The sequence below is a fragment of the Musa acuminata genome, chromosome BXJ3-5, assembly GCF_036884655.1.
Source record: "Musa acuminata AAA Group cultivar baxijiao chromosome BXJ3-5, Cavendish_Baxijiao_AAA, whole genome shotgun sequence".
NCBI lineage: Eukaryota > Viridiplantae > Streptophyta > Magnoliopsida > Zingiberales > Musaceae > Musa > Musa acuminata.
In genome coordinates, this window is record NC_088353.1 from 28,309,501 (window position 1) to 28,336,254 (window position 26,754).

General features: G+C 38.3%; 1 protein-coding gene across 1 annotated transcript in view; it reads right to left on the bottom strand.

The window, feature by feature from the left end:
* LOC135638968 (sucrose nonfermenting 4-like protein) overlaps nucleotides 1–19,084 on the bottom strand; it is a 57,057-nt gene extending 37,973 nt beyond the window's left edge. Inside the window, exons 1-4 of the mRNA XM_065152603.1 lie at nucleotides 18,762–19,084; nucleotides 18,280–18,689; nucleotides 17,611–17,698; nucleotides 17,249–17,434 (exon numbers count right to left, since the gene is read on the bottom strand). Coding sequence (XP_065008675.1) covers nucleotides 17,249–17,434; nucleotides 17,611–17,698; nucleotides 18,280–18,404 — 399 coding nt within the window. The 5' untranslated portion in view covers nucleotides 18,405–18,689; nucleotides 18,762–19,084. The remainder of the gene's footprint in view (nucleotides 1–17,248; nucleotides 17,435–17,610; nucleotides 17,699–18,279; nucleotides 18,690–18,761) is intronic.
* Nucleotides 19,085–26,754: the final 7,670 nt, after the last annotated feature.

Here is a 26,754-nt window from a genome sequence, read left to right on the forward strand (position 1 = left end):
CACCACTTTTTGATTTTTTTTATTATTTTAATGCAGACTACCGGAAATGGGGTGGTTCATGTATTGGTCCATGTCCGAACCGGTATTTACTGCCTAAACTGTACCATTTCGAGCGGTACAATAATCCCTAGTGATTAATATATTTAAGTATGAATTCATCGTAATTGCACCTATATTGAGTCAATTCTATATATTTAATGTCGAATAGGTTGATTGACATATTTATAGTGGCAATAGGGTTCATTACGTACAACCGGATCCTCGTTATTTCAAATTAGAGCAAATCATAGCTTGATTATTTAATTCAATTTTGGTATGAATATGACACCAAAGAAATAGGCACATGATTAGGACAAACGTAGCTTGATTATTTTATTCAATCTTGATAGGAATATGACACCAAAAGAACAAACACATGATGACACATGAAATCTTGATAGGAATATGACACCAATTCTATATATTTAATGTCGAATAGGTTGATTGACATATTTATAGTGGCAATAGGGTTCATTACGTATAACCGGATCCTCGTTATTTCAAATTAGAGCAAATCATAGCTTGATTATTTAATTCAATTTTGGTATGAATATGACACCAAAGAAATAGGCACATGATTAGGACAAACGTAGCTTGATTATTTTATTCAATCTTGATAGGAATATGACACCAAAGGAACAAACACATGATGACACATGAAATCATGCTCGAAAGATAAACGGGAATCGTTATCATTGGTAGTGCATTTATTGTGACTACATCAGCAATGGTGAAGAAATCACACGGGTGAAGATGCATTTGATCGATGGGTATCCCGATTTTACAAAATGTAAAGAGGCTCCAACGAAGGCTCGTAAATCATTTCAAGACAAATTACAATAGGCAAGGGAAGATACAATTAAAAAGGAGACAAGAGTTGAGGAATAATACTACAGGCCTATGCATAAACCAATTTATGATGAATAAAAGAGTCGTGACAATGATAGCAACTCAGATCTCAAAGCTAGTACTTGTGCATCACTAGAGCATCAAAACATATACGAGGAAACAATGATGGATCGACGACCTGACTCTCAATGGGAGCATGGCAATGGTAGTGAGTCTACGTCACAAGAATTCCAGAGGTCAGCCAGCATTAGGTAACCAACTGACCCTCCTCCTTAGTTAAGTCGAAATGGTAACATGAGGCAAGGTAGAATCAATGGTTTTATCAAAAGACTTGGCAGGAGGTCAACACTAAATATTAGTGATATTGATCCGCAAACCTATCATCTACAAATAGCAAAGACACGGATTAACGATGCATATACAAAAGAAAGAAGAGGGATATTAGGAAGGCAATAGCTACATGGTTCAAATTCCACAGAGTTCAAGCATACACAGCCCAAGGTCTATATTGTCATAGCATGATCTCCTCTATTCAAAAGGTTGGTGATAAGACCCTAAAGTCTTATCGTAAAAAAGAAGAAGGGAAAGGGGATGATAATGATCGCTTCGAGGGGATCGGCCTCCTTGATCGCTTCGAGGGGATCGGCCCTCCTTGATCGCTTCGAGGGGATCGACCCTCCTTGATCGCTTCGAGGGGATCGGCCTCCTAGGGTTGTCCAAAGACAGAATAGTATTTTTCATAGATTACTGAAAAGAAGCAGTTACATCCCTATTTATAGAGTTCCACCCAAAGTCCATCAGGACTTGAAGTCTAATAATAAATAAATATTAAATAAACCTCTACTTGACTCTAATTGAACTAAATCGACTCAATAAACAACTGGACTAAACAGACTCAATAAACATTATTCAAAAGCTCAGAAAAAGGGTCCTAATAGTTCCTCCCTCTTCAAATCAGCCTTGTCCTCAAGGCTGAGCAGCATCAATCTCTAGGAGCTTCTCTTTCAGCACTTTAGCCATAGACTATCTGTAACGCATCACAACCCGTTGATCAAGTAAGTATGATCTCCACTTTTTAATAGTGTAAGCAACAAGTCGGTCTTTCAATGTAGAAATCGTTGCATGAAACTTCTGGCCCTGTATAATCAATTTTATCTTTGAACCTTTGCTATCACAAGTGAAAATCCGTCCATCAACGATCTTTACTTCGAATCTGTCGTAGTCTTCAATGTGGTGGGCCAATCGGTCAACAGTCTCACTGTCCATAAAATTATTAGTGCTACCAGTATCAATCAAAACTATAACAGGCTGATGTTCCAGAGTTTCGCCAACTTCCATAGTTTGCGGGTTAGAGTAGTCGGCTAATGCATGCATTGTATATATGATAGGTCCAACATCTTCATTAGAATTTATACCTTCATGATCGGAGTCCACATTCTTAGCTTTCGGTTCCTCTCCAATTGGTTCAATCATCAGAAGTTGCCCTTGTTTACATCGGTGCTCCATACTCCATTTTTCATCATAATACAAACCCCTTGCTGATCTTTCCTTGCTAATTTTTTTCTCATGTAGATTTGCAAATGAGATCGCAGCTATCATAGTACGGGGTTGACGAGCCTTAACTTCACACCGGATCTCTGGAATAAGCCCTTCAATAAATGTATCCAGAAGTTGTCGGTTCGACCAATCTCTAGCTTGATTTGATAATCTTTCAAACCTACTCTGATATTCTAACACTGTAGAAGTTTGATGAATTTTGACGAGCTGACAATCAACATTCTCATATTCGGATGGGCCAAAGCGAACAAGAAGCTCTCTTTTGAACTGCTCCCACGAAGGAACTCCGTGAAAAGTTTCATACCAATCGTACCACTGGAGTGCATCTCCCTCGAGTTGGATTGAGGCCACTTCTACCTTGGATTCTTCTAGGGTTCTATGAAAACGGAAAACATTTTCTGCCTTAGAGATCCAATTGGTCGGATCTCCATCTTTCCATCTCGGAAATTTCATCTTCATGTGTGAGTAATTTGTGTCATAATCTTGGGGCCCTTTTCCTGTATTTTCAGATCTGTGCAACGTAGAACTTGAGCTCCCACCTTGTTGAAATTTACTAAGGCTCCCCAGTAAGTCCTTTTTGAAATCATTAAGTACTTCTTGTAACCGGTTCTCAATTCTAATTTCCAATGCTTCCATTTGTGCTTTCACTGAGTTATCGATGGCCATTGCGTAAGACTGCAAATCTGTAATCTCAACTCCTGTTTTTGGTGTCGGACAAGGGCATCAACACTGTAGATGCGAAGTTACCGAGGAGGTGGACGCCAAGGGCAGTGCTGCGGTCGCTGCATTGGAGGAAGAGTAGCTGCCCTATTTTTATCGAGGCGTGGGGTGAGAGCGCCGAGGTTGGAAGGCGACTGCGTTGATGTGGCTGCAGTTGGGGGCAGCGTCGCCAAGGGCCTGTCGCTGCGGTGGTTGCGACGATGCGAATGGAAGGCAGCGTTGCTCTGTCTCTACCGCACTATGGAAGGAGGCGTTGGTGATGCCGAGGAATCACGTGCGGTTGAGGATGCGACGGTGCCGTTGAAGCAGTCGAGGTTAAGAAGAGGAGTCGGTACGTGCGTCACCGAGGTTGAGGCTGCAGTGGAAAATAGGAATCGACGGTGGCAGGCTGGGCGGCAAGCGGCGTCGTCGCTGGCTGGGCAGCAGCGGCGACGGTGGTGGCAACCGGCGTTCGCAGCAGCAAGAGGACCGGCGACTGCTTTGCAGCAGCAAGAGGATTGCTCTGTTTCGGTCACCAAGGGGCAGAGCAAGGGGGAGTGGCAGCGGTTGTTCTCGCCCGAGCCAAGGGGGAGCGGCAGCTGGGAGGCGAGCGGCGGTCGCCTCACGGTGGCTGGCAGCGGTGGTGGGTCGGCTGGAAGGCGACGGCGCTCGAGGCGCGGCTACGATCGACGAGGGGCTGCGGCAACAGAGGAAGCTCTGTTTCTACAACCGCTGCAACGAGGGGCTGCGGCAACCGGCGGCTGCGGCTGCGACCCGGGGGGGGCTTGGTTAGGGTTGCCTTACAGCGGCTGTGATCGAGCGATCGGGAAGCAGCGGCAGCGGTGGAGAAAAAGGCAGCGAGCGTCGTGGCTGGCCAGGAAGTTGCGATGCTGGAGATGGGAAACAGGGTGCTCTGTTTCTATCGCACCACAGCCGGAGCCACTGGCGATGCTGGCAACAGCGGTGCGGCGGTGAAGAAGGAGGCAGCAATGGTGGCGCGGCTAGAAGCAGTGTCACCAACGATCGCTGACGAGGGGAGGTCGAGCGACTGCGGCTGCGATCCAAGGGGAGGCGGCAACGACAGTAGGGCTGGGATGGACGCTGGCAGCGTCGTCTCCTGGCCGGGGAACAGCGGCGACGGTGGTCGCCGGCCGGGAAGCGGGGCGATGGTGGGCGCTGGCCGGAGAGCAGCAGCGGCGGGTGGGCTGGCCGGAAGCAGGGGACGCAGGGGTGGCTGCGGCTTCTTCTTCCTCTATTGTTTCTTCTTTTCCTCTTTTTTTTTTATTATCGAGATGGGGCAGCGAGGAGGTCGAGCGGTGGTCGAAGGTCGCTGGCCGAGGAGAAGCAGCGACAACTGTGAAGAAAGAGTTGCCTTGTAGTGGTGGTGGGGAAGAAGGGAAGCAAGGCTGCGGCGGGTTGCGCCAAGGATCGTGGCTCTGATACCAATTGATAAGACCCTAAAGTCTTATCGTAAAAAAGAAGAAGGGAAAGGGGATGATAATGATCGCTTCGAGGGGATCGGCCTCCTTGATCGCTTCGAGGGGATCGGCCCTCCTTGATTGCTTCGAGGGGATCGACCCTCCTTGATCACTTCGAGGGGATCGACCTCCTAAGGTTGTCCAAAGACAGAATAGTATTTTTCATAGATTACTGAAAAGAAGCAGTTACATCCCTATTTATAGAGTTCCACCCAAAGTCCATCAGGACTTGAAGTCTAATAATAAATAAATATTAAATAAACCTCTACTTGACTCTAATTGAACCAAATCGACTCAATAAACAACTGGACTAAACAGACTCAATAAACATTATTCAAAAGCTCAGAAAAAGGGTCCTAATAGTTGGCACAGGAACCCAACCTCCAACAATGAAGGAGATCCACAACGTGTATTTAAATGACGTGGCAGAACTGAAGAGGATTGGATCAAATCCTTCAAGAGGCACGGGATGAATATGAGTGACATTGATGTGTGACAATTAGATAGGCCAACAAGAGTAAGTCTCGTCAATTTTCTTGTGTATTACAACAAATGTGTGGTTTTTCACAAGTCAGTTAATGTTTTCGACATGATTCAATATGCAAACTATATTGAAAACCTAAGGGACACCATAGTAGAGGAGATCGAACCATAGTACATTGTCTAGATGGTCACCAACAATAGAGCCAATTTCAATAAGGTCGATTTACTATTCATAGAAAAAAGAGAAACATTGTTTTGGACTCCATGTGTAGCTCATTGCATAAATGAAATGTTAAATGATATTAGCGAGCTATCATCAGTCAGCAAGTGTGTAGCTTGGGCACAGTCGATCATAATATTTATATATAATCATCATTGGGACCACTCTTTAATACAAAAGTATATAAATGGTGAGATACTCCGACCTAGAGTCAGTCAATTTACTATAAATTTCATTGTCTTATAATCAATACAGCAAAAGAGGTAGGGCCTTAAGGTAATAGTCACCTCGCAGGAATGGTCCAACTCAAGTATTCAAGACCAAACGATAGAAAAAATGTGAATTTTTTTCTAGATTTTGGGATACTATAAATGAAATAATAAGGGTAGAACAACTTTACATTGTCGTTCGTAAGATTGATATGGACAAGTGTCTCCAAATGTCTTATCTTAGATATATGTTGATTACAATAAGAGAAGAGATCAAGAAAGCATTCATAGATGATTTGAAGGTCGAGCAATACTTACAGATCATCCATCACAAGACCAAAGCTCATATGGACCAAGACATCAATAATGCAAGTAAATTCATATTCAGTATAATTTAATTCATAGTTTTCAATATTTAAAAAATTATTACTAATAAAATTATTTGTCTTGCAACGTATTATTTAAATTCGGCAATTCAATTTCAATATAATCTTAGAACGCAAATAGATTTAGTTAGCACTAAGAAATGTTATATATCAACTCTTGTAAAACACTACCAAAGCTATTATGGAGGGTCAATTCTTCCAGAAAACAATCGGTTCATTCTCTGACGGTGTAGTTATATCGTGTCATTACAATATGGATACTAGTAAAAGAAAGTTAATGATTTAAAAAGCACTAAGCATCAAAAGACGCCAAGGTCCCAAAATGTCCGAGGCGCTAGGCGCTTGCCCAAGCAACGCAAGGCTCTCTAAAATATTAAAATATAAAAAAAATATTTTTAATATTTTAAAATATTAAAATATTAAAAATATATTTTAATATTTTAAAATATTCTCTACTATTAACAGCAGTAGAGAAGAGTATAATGTAAGGAGACCGAGGTGAGAAGCTAAGTCATGGTGAGAACTGAGTCGCAGACAGGAGGTTGTTGTTTGAGCCCAGCAGCAACGGGCAATAGCGGAGAGCAGCGATAGCTGGCAACAACGGAGAGCAACGGCACTAACGGCGACAGCGAGGAGAGGCAGCAGCAGCAACAGTAGCGGCAGCAGCAGCAACAGTGAAGAGAGGCAGCAGCAGCGAAGAGAGGCAACGACAGTAGTAGTGACAGCAGAGAGAGGTAGCGGCAACGGTAGAGAGAGGCAGCGGAATCAATCGTAGGGTAAGGGGAAGTCGTGAGGAGGGGGAGACTGATATGCGTGCATTAGTTAATTCAATCGAACCAATTAATCGGGCGCTCGTTGCCTCTCTCCGCTACCGCTGTTACGATTGGTCGCCTGGTTTAAACCAAGCGCTCGCCCGAAGCGCCCGGTGCTTGGACTCGGGCGAGCACCTAACCGGCACCTCTTTGAAGTGCGTCGCTTGGCCATTAAACGAGGCATTTGAACCTCGCCTTGCCTCGCCTGAGTGCCTTTTAAAATCACTGGAGAAAGTTACACACATATTGATTATAAACTATATTTGACATTAATTATTTATTATGCTAATAAAGTCTTATTTATATCTTTTTATAATCAAGTGGTGGCTACAATTTGGAGGGGATACACCAAATTTAAGGAAGGTTGTCGTTTGTGTACTTCCGCAAACGACAATATCGAGTGGTTGGAAACATAACTGGTCAACATAGATATTGATTCACACAAAGGTCCGCAACAGACTATTGTATAAACAGTTAAAGAAATTAGTATATGTCCACTACAATATGCAACTAAGGTTACAATACACCGAGTTAGACAATGAGCTAGAGGAACTAGAGATTGATCTCATTGACCTCCAATGCTACAATGAAGATTCACAACCGATGTTAGAGTGGGTCGAAGCAACGAAGAACCAAGAGAATCCTCTACTTGATGAGGCGGGAGATCCTCCACGTCTTTCTTTGAAACCCTAATTTAACTTTTTTTTTTTTTTTTCAAAATTTTTTGGAACTATTGTCGAACATTTTTCCATGCTATCAGTATGCCCCGCCGTACCGACACATGGTACGTCGACATAGAGCGATACATGCCATACTATCGACCAACCAATACATTGGTTCGGACTGGCAAGGCGAACCTTGGTTGACAATATACAATTGTGTGATTGAAAATATTTTCTTTTATATAAATCTATTTCAAAAAAAACTTTTATATAAATCTTTTGATGCAAATTGCACAAAGAATTGTTTTAGAAAAGCTCTTAGGCCGTTGATCATGTCCTATAATCTAAAATGCACAGAGAATAAATGGTTTTGATTTTAATATCTTTTACGGTTTATGATCTTTAAAGAAACTAATCAATTTGAAGTGTTTCTGGATCCTTTTCACTTCTTTGATGCTCCTTACACGTAAAACTAGGTATCAAACCTAACCATGATGAAAACGACAACTTATTTGATCCCTTCAAAAGTTTAAAATTTATTTGTTAACTAACTTCCCCCTCTTTAGCTAATCTACTAGCTATGTGAACGACAAGTTTTCTTTTAATATTTGGTAACACTAAAATGTGCAAAGCACTTAACTTTCTTATGCACATGAAGCACTTTGTTTTGTTCTTAGATTATTAGATCAATATCCTCTTCTCTCTTTTTCTTTCTTGTTAGAAGATATGTTCAATCCTTAATTAAACAACTAACCCATCAAAACTTAAATAAGGATTCTATATGCTAAGATTGAACATAACAACATATTTATCTTATCAAATAATAAATTTATCCACATAAAGTTTTATTTGAACCTATGTAAATAATATGAATGAAATATTTATCTAAAATAATAAATCAAAGATAGCTCAATATGTCACATCCCAGATTTATAAAAAGAATAATAAAATCAGTATTTTATTATCCATAATTTACATAATAAACTCTCCTTTTTTTTCCTTCATCCTTGAATTCAAATCATTGTTTTTACAATAGTAAATGTTCTATTAACTAGAAAAAGAATGACATCTTCTTGGTAGAGTCACAAGTCTCTTCCACCCAAGCTTCAGATCTATTAAAAAGTAGTAGATTACTCTGAAAATAAATATAAAATAAAAACATATCAGCAATCACACATGCTGGTAGAAACCTTGAAAAAATCATAAAAATAATCTTTAACATTCGTGTAATATAAATAAATATCAATAATTCAATAAGAAATCAATAAAAATGATAATATATCGATTCATTATAAAACTTATGCATCAAAAAAATAATAATAATTTCTTACATAATAAACAAAATCATGCATCAGCCACATACAACACATACATAATAATTAGATAACAAAGGCATACATTATACCCGATGGTACACTCTCTTAACAGCGGATGGAGTGGTATCCCTCACCCGCCTAAGTGGGGACACGTTCCTCCCAACAACGGATGGAGGAACCGTCTAACCATCACATCTGATGGTCCGCTAATCCCCGAAGGGAATCGTCATGCCTGCCCTCGATAGGGATACATAAACATTCATGATCATTCATTTACACTTATCTATTCACTCACGCATGCATCAAGAAATCAATATGATTAAATATTATGAGAGACCATACTTGATGTAAATCTACTAGACTATGTTCATTGGTGGCACCGCACTGTAATGAGCCCACAGCTCCTTTCATAGGTTGCACTTCCATTGTGAACTACTAGCCTAGTTACATCTACTACATTATAACAATCATATCAATATCATAAACTTAAGAAAAGTAGAAAATCAATAATCATTTTCAAATGATATCTTCAGATAAAACCTTTAAGTTCATCAAATCATAAATGCATGAAACATCAATCTCTCAATAGTCCTCAATCAACCAAAACCCTAATTGGAATAGCTCAATTGACTTAAAACAAGCTCAATTCGATTATAACCTAACAGAACCAATCTCAAATCCTCAAATCCTTATAGAACCGGTCTGGAATCACCCTAGACTGGTCTAATTTACATTTGATTGATCTCGATTAGGTCGAGTATGTTTGAATTAGTCAAGTTAGTCTGGAATCACCCTAAACCGATTTTAACTGATCAAACCTATTTGATTTAGTCAATTAACGAGCTCAAACCAATAAAGGAAGAGGAAATTGGACTATGTCATGTAATGCTAGCCCAAACCGAACCAACCCACCTAAGTCTTGGATGGGTCACATGCGCTGCACATGCTTGTTCCAAGTAATAAGTTGAGTTGAGGTACAACATGCTACATAGAGGAGCGACGATGTGTCTACTGCCAATGGCATAGCTGGGCAGGCTTAACTTCATGGACTAGGCTAAGCCTCACTTATAAGTTGGGCTGAGCCTTACCACTGAACTAGGTCATGCTTGACTCGCGAGTTGGTCGTACCTAGACACATAAGTTAGGGTCATACCTGACCACATGGATTGGGTCGTACCTAGCCGCATAAGCTGGCCCATGCCTGGCCATATAGGCTGGGTCATACATGGCCACATGGACTAGATCATACCCAGCCACATGGGTTGGGTCATGCTTGGCCACATAGGTTGGGTCATACCTTGTCACATGAGCTGACTCCTACCTGGCCACATAGGTTGGGTCATGCCGAGTCATATGGGCTAGGTTGTACTTGGCTATACGGGCTAGGTCGTACATGAACACATGGGCTGAGTCGATCCGGTTTGATAGATCAACTTGACTCAACTCATACCCCAATTAGACTCCTCTTATCAAATTAGATTTCAATATCTAAAATTATTAAAGAATAATTCAAATCTATTAATTAAACATTTTAATTCATGATCTCAAATTTAAAACTAATTACATTATAGAAATTCACATATAATTCTTGAAACGTAGAATATCTAATTAAATAAATTAGACCTATTATGCTAATCCAAAAATAAGAATTTGAATAATTAAATCAATATTAAAATTCACTTAACTTAAGATATCAATATAAATCAAATAATCATTCTAACATCACAAATCAATTATCATTATTTACTAATCATGAAATTTCGAAATTAAAACATCATTATACATTAGAAAATTATAACAATCTCAACATTAAGATTTCAAAACATAAATCAAAGTTAATTAAAAAAAAGAAAGGATCCTACCTCTCCTCGACTATCCTTTCCTCGATATCATCTCCTCGGGAAGTCCTCTCATCAATCCTCTCATTGTTAGGCTCGATGAGGAATGAGGGAGGAGTCGTCCCCTTTATATATAAGAGAAGGAATAATTTAATTTAATTTTTTTATTTTTTTTATTTTTTTCACACACAAAGAAAGAAATATAATATTCATTTCTTATAGTTCACACACGAAAATAGAATATAAACTATTTACTTCCTAAAAATCAAATCATTCATTAGGAAATAAATCAATTAATAATTTGATTGATTAGTAGAATTCCTAACTTATCCACATAATTAAGAAAATCAAATTGAATCATTTCCTTAACTATAGTACACAAACATAAAAGTTAATAATAAAGCAATACATCATTTATAGTAATTAATTTATGTTAAGGAAGAAATTATTGGTGATTACATTTCTCCCCCACTTAATAGAAATTTGGTCCCCAAATTTGATTAAAAATAACATTAATCAATATAGTTAGCTTTTGAAATACTAAGTCAAAGGACAAAACTAAACTAGCTTGAAAAATATTTTGATTAAATATGCCACTTGAAAACTTTTAAGTCAAAAATATTTTTTTTAACATAAAATATATAACAAATTAATGAAACTTATTGAATAAATTTGGTTTTAGATTACCCATAACAAGTATATCAAATTCTATATCTAATAAATCAATAAAAATTTTAATTTTTAAAAATTAATTGATTGTCGACATAAAATATAAGTTGAAGTACAACTCAACAAACAAAAGCAATTGAAATAATGAAAATTTATCCAACTATTCAACATATATTCTTTTATAATTTCAAATGATTTATATATTATATGTGTCAAAAAAATAACATTATATTTAATTCTCATTAGACTCATCATTGCATTAAACAAATAATATCTAATAATTAATTTGACACTAAATCAAAACTCTATTTAAATTAATTACTCATACGATTAAGTTTAAATATCAATGCACGATCAAATTTATTCAACTTCAAAGGCACATATTTTATTAATATCAATAATAACTTCTACAAACCATCCTAGCACATGTCAAATCTAATCTCAATTTTAAGAATAATATATGATAATAAAAATTATAAAGGTAAATACTTTTTAATTTATATTTTTAAAAGATCCTATAAAATTTTAAACTTAAAATTATCAAAACTTTTACATCCGAGAGAATAATTGATACTTAGTATAATCTTCAATTAGTAAAACTAGATATATTAACTATAAATATTCATAACAATGTAAGACAAAACTGTAAAAGATAATTAATCATCAATCCTAAAGAATCCACACAGTAACAAATATGTTTTATTAAATTTACCATATTCATAATTATAGATAAAATAATATTCTAGAACAAAGGGTAACAAAAATAATATGTCAAACTATAATAGAAATTATGTAAAACTTCCTTTATTATAATCTACTTTAAATTTATAACAAAATTATATGAATGAATTTTAGATCCCTAACATAAAAATGATATGGTCAAAATAATAAATGCTATAAGACTTATGCAATAAACTTAATTTATTTATTTTTTATAAAATAAAATATAAATCTAAATATTTTACAGTGAACATAAGCATCATATAATATTTCTAGTCAAATTGCCAAATTATTATTTTTTTTTTTCAGTATTAGATATAAATCTAATATGTGCATCTTCACGAATAACTAAGTTAATTAATAATATTTATTTATCATATATGTCTCAAAAGGAAAATAATACATTCTATAATTAAATTAACAACTCTTATCTACTCTGCAAAAAGGAGAGAAGAGGGCAATGGCAAAATCATATTCAAAATATAGAGGCATATTCCACGTGATGGATTCCTCCCAACAGTGGATAGAAATAATCTATATCGTACTCCGAACAGCGGATGGAGTGATATCCTTCACTCGCCTAAGGACACGTTCCTCCCAATAGCGGATGGAAGAACCGTCTAACCATCACGTCTAACGGTCCGCTAATCACTGAAGGGAATCGTCATACCTGCCCTCGGCAGGGATACATAAACATTCATGATCATTCATTTACACGCATCCATACACTCACGCATGCATCAAGAAATCAATATGATTAAATATTATGAGAGACTATACTTGATTTAAATTTGCTAGACTATGTTCATTGGTGGCACCACACTGTAATGGGCCCACAGCTCCTTTCACAGGTTGCACTTCCAATGTGAACTACTAGCCTAGTTACATCTACTACATGATAACAATCATATCAATATCATAAACTTAAGAAAAGTAGAAAATCAATAATCATTTTCAAATAATATCTTTAGATAAAACATTTAAGTTCATCAAATCATAAATGCATGAAACATCAATCTCTCAATAGTCCTCAATCAACTAAAACCCTAATTGGAATAGCTAAATTGACTTAAACCAAGCTCAATTCGATTATGACCTAATAGAACCAACCTCAAATCCTTATATAACCGGTCTAAAATCACCCTAGACTGGTCTAATTTAGATTTGATTGATCTCGATTAAGTCAAGTAGGTTTGAATTAGTCAAGTTAGTCTGGAATCACCCTAAACTGGTTTCAACTTATCAAACCTATTTGATTTAGTCAATTAACGAGCTCAAACCAATAAAGGGAGAGGAAATTGGACTATGTCATATAATACTAGCCTAAACCGAAACAACCAACCTGAGTCTTGGATGGGTCATATGCACTACACATGCTTGTTCCAAGTAATAGGTTGAGTTGAGGTACAACGAGCTAGATAGAGGAGCGACGATGTGTCTAATGCCAATCAAATAGCTAGGCAAGCTTAACTTCATGGACTAGGCTAAGCCTTACCACTGAACTAGGCCATGCTTGGCTCGCGAGTTGGTCGTACCTAGACACATGAGTTAGGATCATACCTGACCACATGGATTGAGTCGTACCTAGCCACATAAGCTGGCCCATGCCTAGCCACATGGGCTAGGTCATACATGGTCAATGGACTAGATCGTACTCAGCCACATAGGTTGGGTCATGCTTGGCCACATGGGTTGGGTCGTACCTAGCCATAAAAAGCTAACTCCTACCTGGCCACATAGGCTAGGTCATGTCGAGTCACATGGGCTAGGTTGTACTTGGCTATATGGGCTGAGTCACATGAACACACGGGCTGAGTCGATCCGGTTTGACAGATCAACTTGACTCAAGTCAGACCTCAATTAGACTCCTCTTATCAAATTGGATTTCAATATCTAAAATTATTAAAGAATAATTCAAATTCATTAATTAAAAATTTTAATTAATGATCTTAAATTTAAAACTAAATTACATTATAGAAATTCACACATAATTTTTGAAACATAGATATATCTAATTAAATAAATTAGAACTATTATGCTAATCCAAAAATAAGAATTTTAATAATTAAATCAATATTAAAATTTACTGAAGTTTAAGAGATCAATATAAATCAAATAATCATTCTAACATCACAAATCAATTGTTATTATTTACTAATCATGAAATTTTGAAATTAAAATATCATTATACATCATAAAATTATAACAATTTCAACATCAAGATTTTAAAACATAAATCAAAGTTAATTAAAAAAGAAAAATGATCCTACCTCTCCTCGGCTATCCTTTCCTCGATATCATCTCCTCGGGAAGTCCTCTCCTCAATCCTCCCATTGTTAGACACGGTGAGAAATGAGGGAGGAGTAGTCCCCTTTATATAGGAGAAGATGAGATCTCCCCGAAAGATAAGTAATAATTTAATTTATCTTTTAAAATTTATTTATATTTTTCTTTTGCACACAAAGAAAGAAATATAATATTCATTTCTTATAGTTCACATACAAAAATGGAATGTAAACTATTTACTTCCTAACAATCAAATCATTCATTAGGAAATAAATCAATTAATAATTTGATTGATTAGTAGAATTCCTAACTTATCCATATAATTAAGGAAACCAAATTTAATCATTTCCTTAACTATAGTACACAAACATAGAAGTTAATAATAAAATAATACATCATTTATAGTAATTAATTTATGTTAAGGGAGAAATTATCAGTGATTACACCATATGTCCTTGCTCTAAATATTTCAAAAATAAAAATATCTATAATTACAATTTACAATTGACTTCATCACAAACAATGACCCCACAATTTTCTAATAGTTAATAACTAGATAAGCACAAAGAACAATAACACAAATTCATATCAATGGAAGTTTCAGATATACCCATTAAGATATGGAACTCGGTTTTAAAGGGATTTTTTATCACAGAACATTTTCATAAATAGACTTATGATGCAAAGAATAAAAATTCTAGGGAAAGAAGTTCCTATGAGTTGGAATGTAGGGAGATGCAATTCAAGATTGGCCAATTTTTCATCATTTGCAAGATTATTGTCTCCAAAATCTCATAACAAGGACCCAACCAAAAAACCCTTTAATTTTCAAAGCATCAGCCAAAATCAGTTGGATTCACCAAAAATAACCGAATTCGTCTATTCCAATTCTCTCAGCTAACCATACTTGTTCCAATGTGTTACTTATATGCTCCCACCAATTCTCAACAGGTTACAACCAGTCCTAACCAATGTTTGGGCAAGTCCCAGTTAAAGGTTTAAAAAAGTCAGCAATCCTGATCAAGATTGACTGATTTTAGTTGGGGTTATCCACAGGATGCACAAAAGATGTGATAAACCTGTCGGGTCAATCCTCTTTAACCGTAGTCTGAGAAGAGAGAAAGAGAAGAGAAATAGCCAAAGTCACCATGAAGAATGGTGAACCACAATAACAGTAGGATTGACAACTCCTCAAAATGTCATGCGATGAAGACTGCAACAGGTGGAGCAAGACACCAAGAGGAAGTGCTCATGAGAGTAGAAGGCAGACTCTACAAGGGCAAATCCCCATAGAGTCCACATTTTTTATGGAAAAGAAAGATATTGATCTTAAATAAAAAATAAACACTAAAATAGTCAACACAAGCTAACATATAGTGCCTCAAATAGGGTTCAGGCAGGCGCCTTCTATTAGGTGTTGCTTAGTCGCATAATTGGGCCCAAGCGCTTGCCTGGCCTAATTTGAAACCCGATTAAAATTAATTTGGCTTGAAGTGAACCCAAATGTTACAATCAATTCAATTAAGCCAAGTCCCATCCCCAATCTCATTTCGTGAGCCCATTGGTGAGAGAAACCATGTTCTTGTTCCCTTGATTGCTCGATCTCCTTATTGTTGTTTTCCTATCCTCTTCAGATGCTTTCCCCCCTCCTCTTCACCAACAACCAAAGCTCCTTGTCGCCGCCTCTTCAATGATGATTCCCGTCACTCCTCCCCATATCCATGCGTAAGGCAGCCCTCCATTGGTGGTGTCATGGTGAAAACTCCTCCCCATATCCATGCACAAGGCAGCTCTCCCTTTCCCATTCGCTATCACTCTCCCTCTTTTTCCCTCTCCTCCTTCATTGTCGTACCCGTTGAGACTCCTCGACACCCCCCTCCCTTCCACCTCCTCCGTGCTTCTCACCCCCTTCCCACCCCTCTCCTTCCTCCAGCTCTCTCTCTCCCTCCTCCGTAGTTGCCCCATCAAGCCTCCTTCATACCACCCCTCCCCCCTCTCCTTCCCTCCTACTGCATGTCTCCCTCCTCCACCATCGCCCCCTACCGAGTGTCCCAACAACCCCCTCCCCCTTCCCTCCTCCATGTTTCTTCCTCCTCGCCCTCTTCTTCCCTGCCACTATCGCTCTCCTTCTTTCTCCTCTGCATCCATTATTGCCCCTAAGCCTTCTTGATAATCTCCCTTCCTCTCCCTCCACCTCCTCTTCCTCCTCGCTTTTCCCCTAGAAAGCCCTTGTAGCTGACATTCTCAGTTTCTCACTCTATCTGCTTCTCCCAGTAAACATACCTCCCCACCATTCCCCATTGAATATCATATTATTTGTTCTACCAAATATTGTGTAAATTGAGATGCAGCACACTTTCTGAAATTCTCCCATGATAAGACTTCCATGTTCAGGGTTTAATCAGGAAATGACTCAATGAAACAAGAAATTTGTTGAAAATTCAACCATCTAATGAGTAACATCACTAAAAAGAGTAACCTAGTGCACAGGGCTTCTATCAATGCGGCATCTGAAGAGATCCAATGATATGTGCAGCCACACCAATAAAGTACATAGGTTGCTTATGTTGAGAAGTACCACTGGTCAAAAAAAAGACAGAAATACAACTCAATTTGTCATTCATTTTTTTCCTAAGAGCTATCTACAGCCAAGCATTTAAAAATGGGTCCACACTCAAGGACTCCAAAGACCACAGTGAAGATCCTAACAAGATGAATATGCAACAAACAAGTAGCTATATCTTATCAAGTCTCTTGAATCTATATATTGTCTCAGTAAATGCAAACATAATAGATGCAGAAAATAGTTAAACAATGTTCTAAACACGTCCAACTTAGTGATTTGGTGGCAAGCATTACAATTCAAACCATATATACATATTTAAAGTACAAAACTAAGCATATACTTAGCACAAAGATGGTGATGCATGCAAGTATATTCCATAAAAGCACAACATATGTATGCAATAAAGTGAGTCATGGACATGGATTACATATGGATGCAGTAACATACATGCAGACTTACCACATGCCGGAAGTTCCAATTGTCTACATCCATGTTTATCCGGTTACTAGGTTTCTCAAGGCCTAAGGCAGTCAGTATAGGATTAGATTCTTGGGGGAGAATAAGAGTGTTCACTATCCCATAATTTCCCACCACATGAGGTTGCTGATCATCATGCCGCCATTCACCGTCAACAAAGAACTTATACTGCAGATAATAGTAATAAAGTTCATGAATTGGATGCCAATGTTCATAAGAGCAAATAATATTATATCAAGAGACATGACATGTTTAAAGAATTCAAAATGCATATGATAAGTGGACAACATGATGTTGACATGGTCCATCCATGTCAAACTCTGATATGACAGATTTATGCTGACCTGATGAATGCCTGGTGTTAAGCTGTAGACAGCTTGAAATATGTTAGGACAACCCTCCACAGGGAACATTGGATAACGATCAGTCCACCTATGATGAAAATTAAAATAGATAAGCTGTAGCGTTAAAGATAAAATAACAACAAGCTAGCCTGTATTCTTTCAGATTCCAAAGTTTAATACATCATAAGGATTTCACAAGCCAAAATGTCTTGACTAACCAGAAAATTAAAATTGTATATCCCTATATGGATATACGTCAGACAATTACACAAATACAAGCAATCATAGTTGCACTGCCTATTTATATGTAGTCCAGTATGGTTGATATGTCATGGCATGCGCACTACACTTCCATTCACCACAAGTAACCTTGACACTCTGCATGTGTTAAAGAAGAACATTTCCATTTTAAGAACAGGATTGACTTTTATTAATCAAAACCAAGATGTATAAGAAAAGGAACTTGATGTAGTTTCCCACTGTATGGCTGCAAGCGCATATACTGAAGCTAACTCTTTAGAATTCTGAGAAGTATCTAATCGCACTTTCTAACAAAAGATAATTAAACCAGTCATTTTGGTGGTATTTCTTTAATTCACAATTACACAAATAGAAAGCAAAATAAATTTTTAAAAAACGAAACGGAGTGAAAAAAGAAAGAGATCCCACCCCGTAAAAGAGCCAATCAGGGAAACCGTTCTCCCACCATAGGGCCAGACAAACTTCGTTGCTATAAGCACCTGACCGGAAATTCCAGCTGTATCGTGTGTACAGTCGGTTCTAGAAGAGAACATCAGGTCAAAACCTTCAGAAATTGATATCGAACTGAAAATGCCCGCAAAACTTCTCCCACAACTTCGGATTTAAAGATCAATCATGCATAGCATGTCATGTTTTACTGCGATGGTTCTGTTACAAAAGCAAATGATGAAGGAACACTTCGTCGGACTAAAGCCCTAAATTTAGCTTCTTCTTGCGATGGTAACTTCCCCGACTTGCAGAGCACCCATTAATGACCACTCCTTTTATGCCAGAAAGTCACAAGGCCACCGACTACCCCTCGAGTTGCCAAAGAATACCTGCAAAGATGCAGTCTTATTCACTAAAATTCCACTCTTCCTTTAACGGAATAAAAAAAATACCAAATTTACCCGATTCGAACTTCTTCTTCATCAAATTTCTACCCCAGTTCAAACCCACGACAGATGCCCCTCCAACTTCAGACAAGCAAGTAAAGCATCAAAAACGGGCCCTCAAAAGCCGCAAATGATCCAACCCCTCAATTTAATGCGACAAGGGAAACCAAAGAACGGAATGAAAACCCTAATCTTCGGCAAGAACGAGATCGCCAGAACAAACAAAAGTGTCTGACGACGAAATCAAGGAGGCCCCTAATCGTAGCGAATGAGAGACGAGGATTAGTGGAGACCGAATTGTGATGGATTGCACTCGTCGGAGTGACGAGAAAAAGAAAATAGTATTCCATTTCCAAATGGAATATTCTTTTTTTTTTTAGTTCCGACGGCAGGGGGTAGTTGAAATGCGACGGGGCGAGTCACAAGCACGTCGAGGGGATCAGGACCGCGATCCCCAGATCGTGCGGTGGATGTTCCATGCCTTCTGAAACAGCTACTGCGTCCCGGACAGCTGTTTTTCTGTTATAGTTAAGTAATGCGGGGACGTGGCGGAGCTTCAGTGGCAAATTGCCGAAAACGTGAGGCGCGCCCTCGGTGGAGCCAGCTTATCCCAATGTTCCCACGTCACCACGTGCTGTACAGGCCAACCAAGTATCACATTTGGAACAAGTTATAAATTTGAGTTGTTAAATGCATGGATAAAAAGCAGTCGTTCTTTAACCGGGTCCAACTAATTTAGCTTTATAATCTTAGTTTTGTTAACTCAACGAGTCATTTCACTAATTAAAAACTATATAAGTAAATATACACATACATATATATAAATGTATATATATACATGTAAGTATATATATAAATATATGCATACATGTATATATATACATGTATATATATATATATGTATAAATGTATGTATATATACATGTAAGTATATATATAAATATATATATATGTATATATACATATATATATATATACATATATATATGTATATTTATTTATTTATTTATTTATTTATTTATATATATATGTGTGTGTGCATATATATGTATATAAATGTATAAGTACTTGTATATACAAGTGCATATACATATAATATATATATATATATACACATATATATATATATATAACATATATATATATAACAAATATATAGATATATCCAATCCCTCAAGGACCATGAGATTCTATCCCAATTGATGTCTTCTTATATACCTCAACTCAATGGTGTATCTGAAAGGATGAATCGTATACTTTTAGACATGGTACGGTCTATGATGAACTTTGTCGACCTACCCATCTCATTCTTGGGATACGCCATAGAAACCGCAGCTTACCTTCTGAACAGAGTTCTAGCTTAGTCGGTAGTGTCTACACCATATAAGATATGGAAAATGAAGAATCTCGATCTTAAGGTTATTAAGATTTGGGGCTACCCTACTCACGTTAAAAAATGCAACCCCAATAAGTTGGAATCAAGGACGGTGCAGTGCAAGTTCATGGGATATCCCAAGAAAACTTGTGGATATTATTTCTATCATCCCGAGGACCAAAAGGTCTTTGTAGCCAAGAGAGCGGTGTTCCTTGAGAAGGAATACATTTTAGGCGGAGACAGTGGGAGCGTGATAGAGTTGAGCGAGGTTGGAGAACCTAGCTCAAACACCACTCCACATCTCGAGTCTGTTTAAGTATCTAGCACACAAGTTCCGACTTTACGTAGATCCGGCAGAGTATCCCAACCTCATGAGAGATATGTGGGATATATTGAGGAGAGAATGTTGAGGATATTGATCATCCAACCTACGAAGAGGCTATTACTACTAGTTATAGGTGCCCTACAAGCCAATTACGTGAGTGATGACACGTGTGACTTGACATGCATTCTTTTTGCTTATTATATTTTGGCATTTATTACTTTATATTGCTTGTTGCATATATATATATGTATACATATATATATGTATACATATATATGTATACATATATATATGTGAGATCTATGCAATGGGAATCAGATCATAATGAGATCATGATAATGAGACTAATTCGCCTTTAAACATAAATCCTAAATAATCTTGGTCATAGATTACTCGAGAGGGACATCGAGATAACCGGACAAACTGGTGTGTTATATACTCATTCATATGATAGATGCAGTTGATCTCATAGCTGCTCATGTGGGGACACTAGGGATACAATACAGGTGCTCATTAGGGAATGAGTTCATTGATTGATCCGTTTACGGAATGCTGAATGGTTGATGATGCATTATTGTCAGACAATGATTTTGTAGTCCCAGTGGTGTATCTGGTCCTTAGACATGAGACACCAAGAATGTCTTGTATGATGCTCCACTCTTTGATACCAGACTTATAGGTTTGGATGTTCCAGATCTAACACAGTTGGTCATCGGGAGTGGTAGTCAACCTTACGAGAGCTATTGAGTGTCGATAGAGGATTATCCACTCTCGATGTCATGAGAGGAATGTCTCATGTGTTCTTGCTTAAACAAATCCTAGGCCAAGGTCATTCGGATTGAGAGAGAAAGAGTTCTCCGAGAGAATCCGATTAGAGTGAGACTCGAGTAGAAACTGTATGGGTCTGATAGCACCATGCCCAATATACGGTCTTTGGGATATTAGATGGATGAGGGACTATAGGTACACGATAACTAAGGACAGATATGTCTAATGGATTGGATTTCCCTATATTATCTAGGGACTGCGGCATAGTGGCCTAGTACAATTGATGCCAAATTTGAAGCAATGGAATCTCGGATTGAATCGCGGCTTGAATCGCACTTGGAGGACAAATTGCGCGCTTTGTTTGCAGAATTCAGAATTGGACAACCACTGAGTCCAACCAAATTTCAGCAAGGAGAGAGTTCAGAGAGGCCTCCAAAGAAGGAGGGACAGTCCTCGGATATGCTTCAGCCACGTATGAGGGTGGACTTCCCGCGATGGGAAGAAAGAGACCCGACGGGGTGGATTTCACGCGTCGAATGTTACTTTCGCTACTACCGAACGTTGGATGATGCTATGGTGGAAATTGTTGTCATCCACTTTGAAGGAGATGCTATTCAATGGTACAATTGGCTGGAATACAATCATGGGGCTCCGTGTTAGAACCCTTGTGGATTCTAAGCTTGGGGTTGATCTCTTTAGGGGATCGGCCTCCTTGAAACTTTATAGGAGTTTCTTCCTCTAAGTTGCTGCTCAAAGGCTGCTAAAAATATTCATCTATTGCTTATCAAAAGATGATGAATACATGACTATTTATAGGGCTTCTAAACCCCAACTCCTAATAGTACTCCTACTCAAGACTCCTGCTTCTAACCAACTCCTAATGCTTCTCTAAGAAGTAACCTCCAAACTAATCCTAACCTTAGCCGACCTCTTCACCTCTTTAATAGGGGTCGGATAGGTAGGTTTTACATGAATGCCTCTTTCAACGAAACTCAATTAGGACTCTCCTAGCTAGAGTCATTGTTGAATCTCGGATTTTGATGATGAAACTAATTAATTGTATTTAGATGTTTAACTGCATTTTGAGTGATGTAGGTCTACTTGATCAGGATTAGACAGTTGACGCAGGAGGAATTGATGTTGCGCCGGAGGAGATTACGTCAGGGTATTGGACGGCAGAAGGCTTCGGACGTCGGGCATCGGGCCAAGGAGAGCGAAATTGCGCTAAGGATATCGGGGTTGCGAAGGTCAACCACCGATTGGGCAACAAGCCGCAAGAGAGGACGATGCACCGAAGAATCGGATGAAGCGCCAACCAATGACGTGCCGGGCAACAGAATGTCAATTCACGTTGTAATAATTGTCTAGATCGGAGTAGAGTTTTAGCTTGTGTGTGCAGGATTAACTACGATAACGACGAAGACATAAAGCAAAACAAAGTGTCGGAGTCAAGCACGAAGGATTCATTGCGAGTTCGAGAGTTCGACGGAAGTCCGAAGGTTCATCGGGAATGCTGCCGGAACTAGCCGAGAATGAGTAGGGAGCTTGCCGAAGGGTTTTTCGGAAGCTCGCTGGAAGGTTCGTTGGAAGTTCGCGGAGCTCGCCGAGAAAGATCGGAGCTTGCCGAAGACGCTCGTTGGAACTCGTCAAGATCAAATCGTGAAGTCTAGGAGCTTGCCGGGAGTCTGCATAATGGTTTCCGAGAGTTTTTCGAAAAACCGTCGGAAGTTCGCCGGAAGCTCGCCGAAAGAAGTCTTGACTTACAGACTTTGTAATAGCTTAGAAAATGTCTTTAAATTCGTAGTTAGCATGTTACTTAGTGTTAGGATTAGGTATTAATCCTATAAACCAAGTAGGGGCTAATTGGGCTCTAGTTCGGACTGGTTTGGGCCAATTTTGGAGCCCAACCAGTGAGCTGAAATAGTGTAGGCGGTGGCACCGCCAGATTTGGCGATGGCACCGCCTAGCACCCGAGAGCCAGGCGGTGGCACCGCTTGGCTGCGCGGTGGCACCGCCAGCATCGGGAACCAAAGAGAATTCAAATTTTGGAGCCCAAATTTGAATCCTCTTGAGGCCTATAAATACCCCTCAAATCTCAACTGAGATAACAACCTTTAGTTTGAGTTAAGAGCCTTAGAATAGTCTTTGCAAGCCTTATTTTTCATATTGCTTAAGTGTTCACCTCCTCCCATCTTGTTGAAAAGAATTGTAAGAGTGTGAACCACTTGTAAAGGTTGTAAGAGGGGTATTAGTCCTTCCCCTACAAGAAATTTGCTAGTGGAAGTTGGAAGCCTCTTCGAAGAAGGCTTCGCAAGTGGATGTAGGTCATTTTGACCGAACCACTTTAAAAACTGCTGTGTTATCTGGTTTGCATCCTACTCTTGCCATTTACATACTGCAAACTTCTCTACTTAGTTACTATGCTTCCATACGTTTCTAAGTTATCAAGCCTCTAAAATCGGTTTCCATTGATATTGCTTTTCATCGTACGAAAGATTTATCAAAACCGAAGTTTTAATCCGCTGCACTAATTCACCCCCCCCCCCTCTTAGTGCTGCTCTGATCCTAACAATTGGTATCAGAGCCTGATATTTCTCATTTCGGATTTACACCCGAGAGAAATGGCTCTTCATGGCTTTCAAGAGGGCTTATCGGTTTTTCGTCCACCGTTGTTTAACGGATTGAACTACACTTATTGGAAAACTCGAATGAGAGTTTTCTTGATTTTTATGAATTTGGATTTATGGAATATCGTTGAAAACAGTTTTCAACTTCCCTCTAAACCGATGAACGAATGGTCGGATTTGGAGAAGAAGTATTTTTCTTTAAACGCAAAGGCTATGAATGCCTTATTTTGCGCTTTGGACAAAACTAAGTTCAATCGGATTTCAACATGCGAAATGGCTTTTAATATTTAGCGAACACTTGAAATCACGCACGAGGGAACTAGTAGAGTCAAAGACTCGAAAGTTAACATTTTATTGCATGATTTTGAGCTTTTTCGAATGCAACCAAGCGAGACTATAGGCGACATGTACACCCGTTTCACGGATGTCGTCAATAATCTAAGTGTTCTTGGTAAATCTTTTTCGAATTTTGATCTCGTGAGCAAGATCTTAAGATCACTTCCAAAAAGGTGGGATCCTAAAATAACCGCAATACAAGAAACAAAAAAATTAAATATTTTTCTACTTGACGAACTAATTGGTTCATTGATGACATATGAAATGGTTCACAATACACATGATGAACATGATGAACAAAATCACCTTCCAAAGAACATGAAGGATTTGGAACTCCGGACAAATGAATACCACTTGAGCGATGACTCAAGTGATGAGGACAATGTTGAACTTGAACTTCGAACACTAAATCTTAATAAGTTTATTAAACAAAAATCTAAAATAAACAATGAACTTAAACGGAGGAAGAGGCCAAAGAAGAGGAAGGCAACCAAGGATAAATCAGAAACTTCCAAAGGCGAAACGGCGAATTGGGCTTTGACGGGCTTCGACTACAAGGTGAGTAACTCAACTCTCTTGAATTATTTTGAAATTACTTAAAGCCCTTCATGAGTGCTTAATTTAGATAGTAGGAATAGGAAATAAAAAAAAATTATTTTTCAAAAATCATATCATGTTTTTCTTTGTAGCATCTTTGAAAAATTAAAAAATTTGATCATGAAAAGTATATTGCAAAGGTTTCATGCATGTTATGCTTTGAAATGTTGAATGATGTAATATTAGGGATGATAATATGATATGTGATAATGTTTAGGATTAATCCATACATATGTATACGTCATGCATGAGTTTTTGAAGTAAATGTTGATTTGAACCTCTCATTTTAGATTAATATGCTTTTGGTCTAATCGTTTTTATGATGAATTAAGATTACATTCTCATGACATATTAAGATGACATAGTACATGTACATCTATGTATGAATTTCTTGATAGTCTTTTGATGATAGACCTGATATCATGATGTGTTTGGTCTTAACGGCTTCATGACGAAACTTATGTTTCAATTTTAAATGATGATACTTGTTTTCATAAAAAGACTTGAATACCCTCACATGAAATCAATTATATGAAATGGAAATAATTTTCTATCATATTGAGATTAATGAATTTATTTTACCAATCTTGTGAATCTCATGAAAATAAACATGATGTCATTTAAAGCTCGGTAGTTGATGCACATCCGTCAAGTTCCGTCCTTCTTGCGTACAAGTAGCACTAATGAAGAATAGGGGCAGCAACTTGGCCGAATCACCCCTATTTCAAGCATCTCCTTTACAATCTTTTCAATTCCATCCTTTTGGAGGTGAGGATAATGGTACGATCGAGTGTTCACTGGTGGTTTGCCTGGAAGAATTGGAATCCGATGGTCATGTTGTCTTGTAGGAGGAAGACTGCGCGGTTCAGTAAAAATATCAACAAATTCAGCAAGCAATTGGGAAAGATTTTGATATTCAATTTCTATTTTCTTCCCCTCTGGTTGCTGCTGGAGACATTTACCTTGTGTAAATCTTTCTCCATTCGTTAGGTCGAAACGGTAGTTACGTTGCTTTTGCGCTTCCCACATAGGATGATCTGTTCGCCTTTGCAGTAGAATTTCTTAATTAATTTGAAAAAGTTTCAAGAAATTTCACCTAGCATCATCAGTCATTCTATGCCAAGCATGGCCTCATAATCATTAATTGGTAGGAGGAAGAAGTCGGCGATAATTTCTTGGTCTTGTAGTAATAGTTTCACCTACGGGCATCTTTGGTCATACTTTAGGATTCTGCCGTCGGCGACCTTTACGTCAAACTTATTGCAACCTTCGATGTGGAGTGTCATCCGAGCAGCAACCTTACTGTTTAGGAAGTTATTAGTTCTGCTCATGTCGATGAGATCAGTGATCGAGAAGGCCTCCAACTTTCATAGTTTGCGGGTTTGAGTAGCCGGCTAGCGCGTGTACCATAAAGTCGGTCGATTGTGGCTCTTCTTCTGCATCTTCTTCTTTATGTTTAAGGCTCTCTTCTAGATATTCAATGACCTCTTCTTCTACTAGTTCAATCACAAAAAGTCTCCTTTTTTTATAGTGATGCTCGTGGCTCCACGGCTTGTCGCAATGGCAATATAACCCATTCATAGATTGCTCCCAAAGCTCTTCTCATGTCAACTTTTTTGGTGCAGGGGCTCAACTAACAGCATGAGGGGCTAAGGGCTTCGGTATTACTAGTTGAGGAGTGACCCTAGTTCTCGAGGGTTCATGGTTCAATCGCTCCTCTTGAAGTCGTGCGAAAGAGATGACTGCCATAAGCGTGTATGGTTGTCACGCTTTAACTTCTCCTCGGATCTCCAACTTCAAGCCCTCAATAAAGGTCCCTAATAGCTATTTTTTAGACTAATCATGAGTTTGATTAGATAACCTTTCAAACCTAGCTTGGTACTCCTGAATGGTGGAGGTTAGTTAGATATTTGCTAGTTGTCCGTCAATGTTCTCGTAATCGATTGGTCCAAAGTGGATCAGCAGTCCTTTGAATTATTG